The sequence below is a fragment of the Podarcis muralis genome, chromosome 14 (assembly GCF_964188315.1).
Source record: "Podarcis muralis chromosome 14, rPodMur119.hap1.1, whole genome shotgun sequence".
In the NCBI taxonomy this organism is placed as follows: Eukaryota; Metazoa; Chordata; class Lepidosauria; order Squamata; family Lacertidae; genus Podarcis; species Podarcis muralis.
In genome coordinates this window covers 46998564-47011961 of record NC_135668.1, presented here as the reverse complement: position 1 = coordinate 47011961, position 13398 = coordinate 46998564, and the positions used below count along the sequence as shown (strand labels likewise).

General features: G+C 47.2%; 1 protein-coding gene across 3 annotated transcripts in view; it reads left to right on the top strand.

Annotated features, from left to right (window-relative positions):
* Positions 1–13398, top strand: part of CLEC16A (C-type lectin domain containing 16A) — a 96493-nt gene that overhangs the window by 75763 nt on the left and 7332 nt on the right. Inside the window, exons 22-23 of one of the 3 annotated variants that reach the window (XR_013390601.1) lie at positions 5011–5151; positions 12336–12462. Coding sequence is in view for 2 of the 3 variants with exons in the window: in XM_077918639.1 (XP_077774765.1) it covers positions 5011–5151; positions 12340–12462 (264 nt within the window). In the remaining variant the exon portion in view is untranslated. The remainder of the gene's footprint in view (positions 1–5010; positions 5152–12335; positions 12463–13398) is intronic. The other 2 variants (XM_077918639.1, XM_028706963.2) reach the window with 2 other exon arrangements.

Sequence of the window (13398 nt, the reverse complement as noted above, 5' to 3'; positions counted from 1 at the left end):
TTAGCATCTCCCGTGCTCAGTTTGTGCTTGCAGGTTTGGCATTTACCAACTTGTAAAGCCCTGCTTTACTTTTAGCTATGCATACTTAAGAACGTGAGAGCCTCTTGGATCAGAGCCTCTTGCACCTAGCATCCTGCTCTCACAGGGGCCAGCCATTGCCTCTGGGAAGCCCAGGAGCAGAATTTGAGCTTAATAGCATTCTCCCCAATTCCCCCATTGATAGTTTTATCCTCCGTGAAAAGGTACTTTCTTTTATCTGTCCCGATTCTTCCAGCATTCAACAGGTATCCATGAGATCTAGAGTTCTATGAGAGGGAGAAGAGCCTTTCTCACTGCTCTTTTCTCCATACCATGCATAGTAAGAAAACACCTTCTCCTAAATTGAATTAAAGTGCTCTTAAGAAGGACCTAAAACTTGTTCCTGGCTCTATTGCCTAGGCCACTGGCATGACGAGGGCATGTCAAAGGATGGCCACATTGGCTGACTGCCTTGCAGCCGCCAGATTTTTTCTGTCTAATGAAGACTTAGCAAAGCTTGAACATATGTATTCTGCAAGATAGCACTGCGGCTAAGTGGGAAGTGAAGGGTCAAAAGAATCTATTGTATAAGGTAGCTTCCTATGTGCTTATGTGTGTGTGTCTTAAAACCCAAAGTGGCATCACACTGGCACAAGTGGTTGAATTGACTGGCTGAAGATATCTTGCTGGCTGTGACAGCAAATCTAATCCTTTCCACCCGCTTGTTCATTTCCGTGTGGCGTTTGTAGAATGCTTTGTAGAAAGTAGATTGTGTCCGTTGGTCCCACCTCTCTACCTCTCCCATTCTGCCAACCCTACTTGCTATCATTATTGCTATTAATGAACTTGGTGCTTTGCAAACTGCAAGGTGGCAGGTCCCTGCTGCAAGGAGCTGGCAATCTAAAACGCTGCTCGACTCTGTCGCTCATGTTAATGGCTCCAGGAAGGGTGCAGTGAGGGGTGGGGAGTGTGATGGTAGTAAACCAACAGACTCCTGCTGCTCCTCACTACCTCCCGGTGGTCCCTGAAAGAGCTGGTGTTCTCAATTCCTTGAAGTATTCAAAAGCTAGCGGAGCAAGGACTGCCTTACAGTTCATGCCCATGTTGCTGGCAGGGCATCTGCATCTCAGTCTACAAAGGACGGGGGATATCCCTTGGCGCAGGTTCCTCGTAGAGCAGCTGTAAGCTATGGAGGAAGTGGAGACTGAGTCACAAGTCTGGATTCTCTTACGAAAATAGCAACTTGGCATGCTTTGTAGAAGCCTTCTCTGACCTGGTGCCCTCCAGATGTTTGGAACTATAACTCCCATAAGCCCCAGCCACTGCAGTCTTGCCCATGTGCTTTTCAGGCATGTGTTCATAGTCCTATGACCTACAAACAAGTTTAAAAAGCAGCAGCAGCAGCTGACATTCCCAGGAACCTGAGTCCTGTACCCTGCCGTTCTCTGGAATCGCAGGAGTTGCACAAGCTCGGTCATCTCATCATGTTTCCTGGTCATTTTGGCTCCAGGCAGCTAATCATTGTTAAGCTACTCCTGTGTCATTCCTTTGGGACTCTTCAGGGGGTTCAGCAAGCTGCATTCAGCAGGATACGCCTGCAACTTACCTGAATGCACAACACTGCCTTGTAGGGAGGCAAATCGCTTTTTATTGTATTTAGCCATAAGCAAGGGGCAGGCTAGGGGCTGAATGTGGCCCTGCAAGGATCGCGTGCCTCTCTCCCTGGGCCATGCCCCTTCCTGGCCCTGCTTCATGCTCCCCTGGACTGTGTTTGCCTGTGGGAATGCATCCTTTAATTGTGATAATGCCTCTTCCTTACCTGGATGGAGGACAGAGAGGGCCTGTGTGTGTTTTCCATGGCTGGAATGCAATCCACGGTGCAAGAACCGCTTCTGTTGCTGCACTCGCCTTGCACCCTCTTTTGTCTTCAGCCCCACTCACCACTGGCATGCAGCTCCCAGAAGTCTGTCCATAAGGGAACGTGACCCTTGGTCTTAACAATGTTCCCCTCCTCTGCTGTAGGTCTCCAGTGGGTGCTGGTGCCCATTGGGACTGGGAGGTGGGAGCCTAACAGTAGGTGGCGCCAGAGCCGATGGCAGACAAAGCCAGCTCATTCTAGTTCTGGCCCCATCCTCCTCCTCCCTGCTGAGTTCTATATACATGGGTATGAAGAGGAGGAAGCTGGCAGGCGGGGACTTCCTAAGGATGGTGGGGCAGTGCCCCATTTGCCTGAATGGAATAGCCAGCACCTGCATAGGCTATTTTGGTGAAACACTGGTCCTAGTGAATGCTGGAAGTCACTAGGGGTGCCAATGAAGCAAAACATTATCTTACACCAAGTCCAGACTCTCGGTCTATTCAGCCCAGTTACTACAGGGTCGCAGGCAGAGGGAGGCCACATTTTCCATCGCCAGCTGCTCCTCGTCTTTTTCAACCTGAGATGCTTCCCTGAATGGAATCTGGGGCCTTCATGCAGAGCTCTGAGCTGCCAAGATATTCAGAGTGCATTTTGGGAGCTCCCACAACTAGCCGCAGTTGGGAGGCACAATGCAGGGTTGGAAACTTCCCCAACTGAACAGGTGTCAATTTGGGACTCCAGCAGAGCACTGGATGAAGAAGAAGAGTTTGGACTTGATATCCCACTTTATCACTACCCTAAGGAGTCTCAAAGTGGCTAACATTCTCCTTTTCCCTTCCTCCCCCACAACAAACACTCTGAGAGGTGAGTGAGGCTGAGAGACTTCAGAGAAGTGTGACTGGCCCAAGGTCACCCAGCAGCTGTATGTGGAGGAGCAGGGAAGCAAACCCGGTTCACCAGATTACGAGTCCACTGCTCTTAGCAACTACACCACACTGGTTGCTTTCATATCCCATAGCCCCACCCAAGGAGCTGAGTTGGAATATATAGTTCTCCCATTTCATAAAGTGAAATGTGCTTTGTAAAAATAAATTTCCTTCACTCCCCCCCCCCGCCCCCGTTCAGTGTTAAGTGGCAGGGGTGGCACTGTTTCTTAAAGGGCCACCTCTCATCTTTTTAAAAAAGGAAAAGGAAGAAGGTCATGTTGCTAAAAGGATGCACCTCAAGTGTACACCTAAAGAAACATAAAAGTGTGAATGCAGCTTACATCTGTTTCCACACACGATTGACTGGTGTCCCCTGCCAAGGACATACTGGTGGGTGAGCCAGGCTTAACTGCTGTGTAACATGTAGAATGGATTTAAATGTGGCAGCCTCTGAGGTTTCACAGCTAGGCTGCCCAACTCCAACCTTTGGGCATTCCTCCTGTTTGCTTATACCTCTTCCTGGTCGGTAGGCTCAGGGATGAATGAGCAGCTTTCGTACCCAAGAATGGGAGCTTCCACTAGCTTCAGTTGAAGGCTGTAGTTTGGGAAAGAACCAGGCAGCTCCCAGACTCTTTTCAAGCTCTGCTCAAGGGAATCCTGGAATTCCTTGGAAATTTTCTCATGTCAATCTGCATAATGGGTTCTTTCGGCGCTGTTTCCATTTATCACTCTTCGTTTTCCTGTTTAACGGGATCAACAAGTTTGTTCGAGGAAAATAAAATGGGGAGTCACATACTTAAATAAGCTACAAATACTGTTTATTCAGGCATTTGATGACTGAAGGACACTGTTCCTGGCAACCCTGAGATCACTGGCTCAGAGAATGATTCTAACTGCTTTTAGAATGCTTTTAAAAAGTGTTTTGTGATTAAAGCGTTTACCCCTCACCTCCCTGGGCTCCTCTGGGAGGAAGGGCAGGATATCAGTTGAATAAACAAGAAATAAATAAAATTACTTTGAAATCCAATCAATCTGTGGCACCTTTCCCCTTTCTCAGCAAGGGGGAGGGGGGTTTCTGCTGATCCAGACATCCCTCTTTGCTTTTGTGGAGGAGGTTAAGAAGGCAGAACAATAGCTTGAAGTGCCACAGGGAATGGGATTTACAGTATCTGTGGCTTTGCTTCTGTGGAGGAAGGGAACTGTAGCACAGTGGGTAGAAGAGAGCATCTGCTTTGCATGCAGGTGTCCGTTCAACCCCCAGCATCTCCAGGTAGGGCTGGTGAAGATTCCCTGCCTGAAGCTCTGGAGAAATGGTCCAGCTCAGGGTCGGGTAGCTCCCTGTTTTCCTCTCAGTTCATGAGGGGTAGGGAGCATTGTGTTTCATGAACTAGTCTACCCTGCAGGGCTAGTGAGAGCCCTTTGGAGATAAGAGACAGGAAGCACGAGTGAATGGGGTATGTCTCCGTCTTCTGCAAAATGTAGAGTGTTCCATGTCAGATGGTGATACGGAAAGGTTTTTCCTGGAGGGAGAAAACCCCCCGATGTACTAAATCAGTGTTGTGAGCTTTCATCCTCTTCTCAGCGAAAATCATTCTTTTTCCCATTTCTTTAGTAGATTAGATTCATTTCATGGAGGAAGAGGAGAGGTCTCTCCACATTTGTTAATTGTGACTTCTCTGTAGAACCTCCAGGTTCAGAGACAGTCTGCCTCTTGGCTACCAGTTGCTGGAGAGCAATGGCAGGAGAGGTGTGTTCACCTCAAGCCCTTCCTAGAGACACCTGGTTGGCCAGTACAGGCAGCAAGGTGCTGGAACTTTTTGGTCTGCTCAAGCTGCAGGGCTCCTAAATGAAACCTTCTATCTCCCAGTGGATGTGTACAACAGGGGATGTTCTCTTTCCTTCCTTGTCCTGCTTTCAGGCTTCCTAGAGGCCTTTGGTTATCCACTGCAGGGAGCAGGATGATGACACTAGATGGATCACTGGGCTCTTCAGATGTATCCCTTAATTTACCTAACAAAGCACTGAACCTCATGCAACATTTCATGGCTTTCTCTTGTTCCTGTTGGCCAGTGTAGCTTAGTTTTTCTCATTCCAGCTGATGGCACCTGTCCACAACACGTCCATTGTCCCTGTCCTTCTGTGAGGAAGTGCTTTTGCATTTCTGGCCAGCTTCCCTCTGTGTAAACTCTTGCTTTCCCTCCCTTGCAGGTTTCGCTGTTGCCCAGTGCATCAACCAGCACAACCCCTCGCCGCTTTCATCTCCATCCCCTTCGTCCAGCGGGAGCACCGGGCGCTGTGACTCTGCCACCAGCTCCACATCGATTCCTTCCATGGTCCAGAGCCCGTCAGGTATTGAAGCCTCTTGCTCTTAGCTCCTGTAGGCTGTTTTATAGACTGCTTGAATCCACCTGCAGGTTTTTAAAGAGACTTCCTAATCTTAATATTTTATCTCCTGTTCTTTAAACTTGTTTTGGAAAGGGTACCCGAGGGTGGAGGGTTCAGGTGAGTCCATGCAAAACTGGGGGACAGATTATACGAGATTTTGTTTTTTCCAGTTGTGGCTTCAGTCCTGCAAGTCAGACAGGTGGGTGAACTTGGCAGACCATTCTGCATCACTCTCTTGGTTCAAATTGTATGAGACAACAATATTGCTTGCTGCAGGATCCTGCGTTAAAACGCTTTGTGCTAATGCCTAGCTTCTTCGCCTGCTGGAGCTCAGACCATTCCAGAATCCACACTCCCCTGACTGAAAATCCTATTCCTACGATCCCAGATAACTTAAGATCTGGCACGGCTGCTCAGTAGTAAGACAAAGGCGCTCTGCACATGCTTAAAGGCACTGTGTGTCATTTCACACATTCCTTGACACTGAGAACAAGTTGGACTCCTGGTTCAAATTTAAGTCCTGCTGCAATAATAAGCTGGCCAAAAAAAAAAAAAATCAAAAGTGATCTCTCTGTCCTTTGGCACTTGTGTTTATATCCTGGTTCTTTATTTCCATTGAAATGATCTGGCTGCTTAATCTAAATGTGTGTGTATGGGAGTGAAAACTAAATTTCAAGGTCATCTTTTAAGGAATGTTCATGGTGCCAAACAAGATTCCCACCTTAGATATAGTTCAGGGATGGAGAACCTACAACCCTCCAAATGATGTTGAACTGCAGCTCCCATCATCCCTGACCATTGTTCATGTTGACTGGGGCTAATGAAGTCCAAAAAGACCTTGTGACGGGGCACAGGTTCCCCATCCTTGCTTTTTAAGGAATTGGGCGTTGTTGGCTACCAGGAACAACTGCAAAATATTGCTTCATTCCTCATATCTGGTAACCTTTGCATTTTGTGTGTGTAGTTTTAACAGCCTGATCTTACATGCAAGTCCTGCTGTATAAATTTTGAATTGTACTCTCCTCCTTTTTCCTTCTCTTCCCCTCCCACGAGTAACTTCTTTTGCAGGGATACTTTTTTTTGCAGAAAACCTCCACAGGCAGCTTGTCCGTGACATAGTGACCTTAAACTCAGCACACCTGTATTTCATGGCTATCATAAACTCTGGAAATGTACAGGCTTGTTAAAAGCAAATGCTGGCCTGCCTTCATACAAATGCATTTGCTGACAGGCTATTGATCTTCTGTAGAGGTTTCCAAGGAAGAAGAACGAGGTGATTGTGTTTTTTCCCCCAGCCCTAGATACTTCTGCCTTTGTGCAGATGTTCCTCCTCCCACCCCAATCTTTATTCTCCCCACCCACACTTGATAGACAGCACTGATTTGGACTGCCGGTGGGGTGTTTGCTCCACCACATGTTTAGCCTAGTTGTGTGGGTCTTAATTAAATTAAAGCCCCCAAATGGGCAAAAAAAGGGAGTGGAGTCAGCTGTTCCTTGTTAAAATCTATTTCCAGCAATTACTGGCAGCTCTGTGTGACATTAGCAGTCTTTAAACATGCGGCTAACAGTTTAAATCCTAAAAAGCCGGGTTGGTGTAGTATCATTGGGAAATGAAAGCTCTGCCTTCAGAAGGACGGTTTTATTAAAGAACTTGTATTCCTTGGAAAACCACACACTTCACGATGAGGAGTTAACTTTCCAAGCTGGGCCCTTGCCCTGATGGATATGAGCTGCTCAGACAATCGACCTGTTTCTTCTTCTTCTTGGTTCCAGGTCACAAATACTGGTCCGCAGTATCTATCTAGTGTCCCTCTGCCCCTTGGCTGCATCGTGGCAACTTTCATCCCGACTATGTTTTATTTCATTATGTCAGGATTTTTTATTAACTTCTGTTATCTGTTCCACTGAGAAGCAAGGGGCCTTATTTGTAGAGTGTGGCCACACCTCCTCAGTTTCACTTCAAAATGTGAAATCTGGTTGTGCTCTAATCACCTGGAACCTAAACTAATGCCGAAAACAGCAATGCACCCTTTAATATTGCAAAACCTGGTTGAAAGCAGACTGCTGTATTAGAGAGGGGGAATAAAGCCCATGGAGCTGAGAAGCACGGTTTGTGCTATGAAATTAAGGCTGTTACAGTTCTACTTTATCAACGCTTTGATTTATTTTAGGAAACAAAGGTTTTTCTTCTCCAGAAGTAATTGTTTCTTATTTATTTCTTTATACAAATATTTATCTACCGCTATTCATAACAATTGAAACTTTTAAATAACACACAAAGCAATATGATAGAGAATATTTAAAAGTTACAGTCAGAAATCAGCCAAGCATTGTGGAAAGATGCATTCTCCATTGGCTGCATAATAAGCCTGTAAGGTTTTCAGCAGGTGTTTAAAAGCTGAAACAGAAGGCACACTAAGGACTCCATTTCTTGTTGTCATTAAATGAGCCTTGCCAACTCTGGAAGCAACCAGTGATGTTAGCTAACTTTAGAAGCTTTTGTCTTGGGAAGTGAGGAAAGTCCCTTCTCAGTGCAAGGATGCCAGCTGCAAACCTTAAACAGGTGTGTGTGTTTTTACGTGCACTTTCATTCAGATCAAAGCACGTTCCCCAAACTACTTTTGCCATCAACGCATTTCACAATCTGGGAGCCGCTGTGCAGTCCCTTGGTTGCTAAATTAGTGAAGTGACTTTGTCTGTGGGTTAAGCAATCCTTCCTCCCCCTTGTCCGCAGCACTGTCATTGACTGTGCCTCATGCAAAAGGCACAGATGAGATAAAGCTTTCGCGTTACTTCTGACGGCAGTCGGGAGCTTGCCCAACTCATTAAATAAGCAGCCTGCAGTAATTCTGACGGGTTCTTACGTCATCCCAAAGCTTACTAAGAGCGCTTCTACACTAAATGTGACCCCTCACCTTTCCACCTTTCACCAGAAGCATTGTCCTCCAGAATCCTCCCAGCTCATCCTGCGCAATAGACGCCAAAGAACTGTTGCTAAAATGTTTGAATTAGTTGCATTCTTTGTTTCATCAGTACAGCAATGCCTTTCTGCCTTCCTTCCTTTAACCTTTTGGGGTAACATTCTGCAAGAGTTATCCGTAGCTCGCATCCATGACACAGATAAGGAGCTCAGGAAAGGGCCAGGGCGCTGTTTTTCCTTCTTCTTTTAGGGAGAAAAGTTGGTGTTTTAGGAACTTCACAGTGTTCGCATTCCACACACACACACACACACCCTTTAAAATGCATGTGGATATGAAGAACTTCTAAGCTTCTTGCCTGTTTAAAAGGGACAGCACAGAGGAAGGCTGAGAGGGTTGTACAATTACATGTTTGGGATGTTGTCTGAAACTTCCAACTCCTAGCAGTGCTTGATTTATAACACAGAACACAACTACTTTATAGTATGACCGTGGGACATCCAGCAAGTATAAAACAATGCAGCTACAGAAGAACATGGATCATTCCCAAAATATAATTATAAATGGGCCTCTTACATATGTACCTTAAAGGTAAAGGTAAAGGTACCCCTGCCCGTATGGGCCAGTCTTGACAGACTCTAGGGTTGTGTGCCCATCTCACTCAAGAGGCCGGGGGCCAGCGCTGTCCGCAGACACTTCTGGGTCACGTGGCCAGCGTGACAAGCTGCATCTGGTGAGCCAGCGCAGCACACGGAACTCCGTTTACCTTCCCGCTGGTAAGCGGTCCCTATTTATCTACTTGCACCCAGGGGTGCTTTCGAACTGCTAGGTTGGCAGGCGCTGGGACCGAATGACGGGAGCGCACCCCGCCGCGGGGATTCGAACCGCCGACCTTTCGATCGGCAAGTCCTAGGCGCTGAGGCTTTTACCCACAGCGCCACCCGCGTCCCGCACATATGTACCTGAAGTATGCATATAAACTCAATAAGATGTATGAGCTTGCTTTTGCTGGCTGATCTCGTTTATATTAGGTTTAATTTGCGACAAACGAGCTCTCATCTCCTCATCAACACAAAGAAGCCTGTCTCTTCTCTGACCTTTCATATTGAAAAGCTCTGTTCACAACAACGTGTCTTGGAGAACTGCAGGAAGAATAGCCAGCACTCTTGAATACCGTTTCTGGTTGTATTATCCAAATTATTTGGATACCATACCATACTGCACTGAAATGTTTAAATGTTTCTTTGATCGCCCTTGAATCTTCCTGCCCCACTTTTTGAGAACCTCTGCCCTGGGGCACATGAGATGAGAATTCTGGACTGAAAAGGCACACAGAGAGAGGATCACATTAGAGCTCTGCTGAAAATTTCTCAGCCATGAGAAAAGAAATTGCATTTCAAAACATGTCAAAGGAGAGATAAAGAAATTGGTGAAATTCTGAAGGGTGTGTGTGTCTGGTTTATATCACACTCACCTGCCTTTTGAGGCGGCTGAAGGGTGCTTGAGAGTGCCTTTTCTTTCCTCCATCTCACTGAGTGGTCTGTGCTCCTGGGGAATGTTGCCAGGAGGAAAGTCCTTCCACAATACTTTTTTCAGGCAGCCTGGGGAGGTGGCGGAGTATTGGAAAAATGTTTCCCGGGAAGGGAAAAAGAAAGAAACACGCCACCCTCTGCCACATTGCTGCAACATACTAAGCTCAAATCCCAGCACCCACCAAAATTCTGAAGTGTCCTGAGAATGAAGGCTTTAAAAAAAGATTGTCTAGGCTTTTAGGCTGTTATTAATTTATTAGTTGTTTTTTTAATCGACAATTTACCATATGGTCCCATGGTGGGTTTTATAAAGTTTGTATACTGCTGGTTTTCACCGCTCTCCACAATACGTATAGTGTTGTTTTAATGTAATATTATTGTGAGCTGACTTAGGCTGCCTTTGGAGAGAAGAGACAGGTAATAAATTTGGGGGGAAAGTTAATTTTAAACAATCGTATCTACTCTCTCCCCTCCCACGTCGTTTCTGGTTAAGACAAACCGTCATCTTGATCATTATTGCCTATTATTAATACTGTTGTAATTTCATTTCTTTTTCTAGTCCACCCCAGGATAGTTAACAATAAAATGCAACGTTAAAACCAAATTAAAACCACAGTGTGGATAGATGACCCTCGGATAGATGATCTATTATATAATAAGATATGCAATTCAGCAGTAGACTGCCTTGTAGCCCATTGGTAGAGCACCTGCCTTTTATGCCAGAGGTCTCAGGTTGCATCTGTGGCATCTCCTGGCAGCACTGGGAAAAACCCCATCTGAAACCCTGGAGGGTTGCTGCCAGTCAGTGTAGGCAGTACTGATCTAGTTGGACCAATGGGTCTGACTTTGGTGTAAAGCAATGTTCTATGTTCTGATTTGCTGCAAAAGCTGGGGAAAGTAAGTATTAAGCTGGCCCCTGAATGAGAATAATGTGCCGGGCAATCTGCTCACAACAACAAGGGAGTTCCCTAGCCAGGGTGCCGCCACAAAGAAGGCCCCGCTTCACCCACTCCCCAACCAGAGTCCCATTCACCAAGGGCATCACAAACAAGGGCCTCACTGGCAGAACTCACAGCCCAGGCATGCCATGAGAGAGGCAGTCATTCAGCAGTTCGGATTCTGCCAGCGCCTTGAATCGGACCCAGTCACTGACAGCCAGCACAGTGCTTCCAGGATTGCTGTAATGTGATCCCATCTTACTTCCCCTAAACCACAAACAGGCAACAGTGCCCTGCACCGGCTGCAGCTTCCAGACCACCTTCAAGGGAAAAGCCCTCTGTAGAGTTCATTGCAGTAGTCAAGCCAGGCGGGGCTTATCAGAGCACAGACAACTGTAGGTGGGTCATCCCCATCCGAGAAAGTAGAGTGTAGTCAGTGGGTATCAGAATGTGCTCGGGTCCTTGTTGTGAGTTTCGTGTAGGCATCTGGCTGGCCACACTGAAAGCAGGATTAGATGAGCCATTGACCTGATCCGGGCCAGCTCTTCTTGACGTTCTTATGATGACTGTCACCGCTATTGGCACTTTATCTCTGTATACATAATACGCTACTGAGTCTCCCAAGTGCTAGACAGACACTTTAGGCGTGTGGGGCTGCCATATTGCAGTCTGCCATTGCCGGTCTCCCTCGGCTTACGGAAGAGTTTCTAGTGTGGTTGGGAAAGGCTGCTGCTGCTGCTTGGGACACACAAATTTGACTCATCTCCCATGTCCTGTGTTGTTCTTCGAATCTGAGCTCCAACCCTCTGTAGGAAACGCCTTCCGTCGACACGACCCTGGTTCTTCCATCATGGCTGAATCCCACACATGACGATGTTTGTTGCACCTGTTGTTCTGTCTTGCTCTTTGTTCCACCGAAACGATGTTTTTCCAGAAATCTTCTGTATTTGCAAAATTCCATGGTGTTCTGTCTGTCTTCCCTCCCCGTTCTTTTTTTTTAAAAAAAATTGCTTCCCATTGGATCTTCTTTTTTTCTTTTTTTTTAAAGAAAAAAATGTGCTGCACTTAGCTTTGACTGTAGTCCAAGTGCTGCATTTTACAGGCTTCCTTTCTCGAAAGGGTAGATTTATCTGACATCCTAATTTATCGCTCGCTCTGGGGGAGACGGAGCATCCTCTGGCAATTTATTACCATTAAGTGGGACGGAATATTGCTAACCCACGAGAAATCTGTAAAAAATTGCTCTTGCCTCTTTTTTAAGTGGGTCGTCGAGGTTCCCCTCCCCCCTTCCCCATCCTTTTGAACCCGAAAGCATTCCTGTTTCCTTCCCTGGCGCTTAGCCGCTGTCATCGCCTGGCAATCCTAAGTCGAGCCAACCTGAACAGGTGGCATTCTTGAGGACGGTTTGTGTACTCGATAACGGGCGGACCTCTTCTCGGCCTCTCGGGGCTTCCGAAGAGAGCGAGACTGCAGGATGCCAGCTGTTTGTGAGCATGTTGGTGGTGTTGGTGACAGTCATTTTGATGTTTACTCTTAACATAGCCTCCCTGCAACCCCCTGGGGTACCTCCTGATCTTTTGGACCACAAATCCTGGCCGGCAGGCCTTGTGGCCCGAAACCTCTGGAGGGCACCTGGTTAGGGAAGGCTGCTATAACATGTCTTCTTCCTTCCCGTCTCTGTGAGTCCCCACCCCATGCCCTCTCCCCACCCACCCAATTGTTAATGGCTTCATGTGATCTATTGCTGTGTTTTCCTCTAGTTAGGCCTGGCAGGAAAGGACGGCGGCGGGTCTTCAGTCTCTCGGAGGCTGACAGTCACGGTGGACACTGGGTTTAGGCCTTCCGGCAGCAGCTACAGCAGCATCAATCCTTGCAAAATCCCTTCAGGCAGGTTTCTCCTTGGATGTGTGTGTGGTGTATGGCTCCCCTTCTCACTCCCCTCGTCCTCCCCGAAAAAGAGATTACGGGGCCAAGGGAGTGTTGCTGCGATCCTCTTCCACGCATGCAGAAACAGCCAGCTGCTGTTCACAGTGCGGTATCTCACATCCAGGGTGTGTAGAGGCCTTTTCCACCCTTCCTGGCTAATTCCCCTGAAAGGGAGCACCTTGGTTGTTCAGCCTGGCTTCACCCCACAGCCACTCCCTTGTTTTCTTCCTTGAAACAAAGAGCAGCTCTTCCCACTGGGTTGCGGGAAGGTTATTCAGGTCTCCACCGGAAAAGGTGGTCACAAGGTTCAAGATGCCAGACTCCTGTATCTGTAGCGTAAGGCTCTTACCTGGCACCTGAGCTGTCGGCGGCTTAGCGTTCGGCAACTGGGAACTCGCCTGACAGCGGGTGATCAAGGGATGCAGGTGGGAGCATTTCTGCCCCCCTGCCGTAGCTTCAAGCATCAGTTCAGATAGGTGAGAATGAACCCCAGTTCTCAAAACCTTTTAGCAGGAATCGGTTCAGGCAAGCTGTGTTCACAGCATGACGGAATTGGAGTTTTGCGTTTCCTTTTATTTTTTGTTTAAATGTGTAAAGTCTGTGTTGCCGCTTTCTCTGTATGTTGGATGCTTTTTGGCTCCCTTTCTTACAATATTGTTTGCCACCTGTTTTTGTTTGCAGCCATTGTCCTTCGAGGCCATGATCAGTTTGCTTCCCCACTGTATATTTTGAGATCTGCCTTTTCCTTGCAAAGCGGGGAGCTTCCTTAGGTTCTCATGAGAATTTGAGGCACCCCCCTCCATTTCCCCAGATCATTTAATGCCTGTCTCAGGGCATGGGGAAACTGTGGCCCTCTTGAAGTTGCTAGACTACAACTCCCATCACCCTGACCATTGG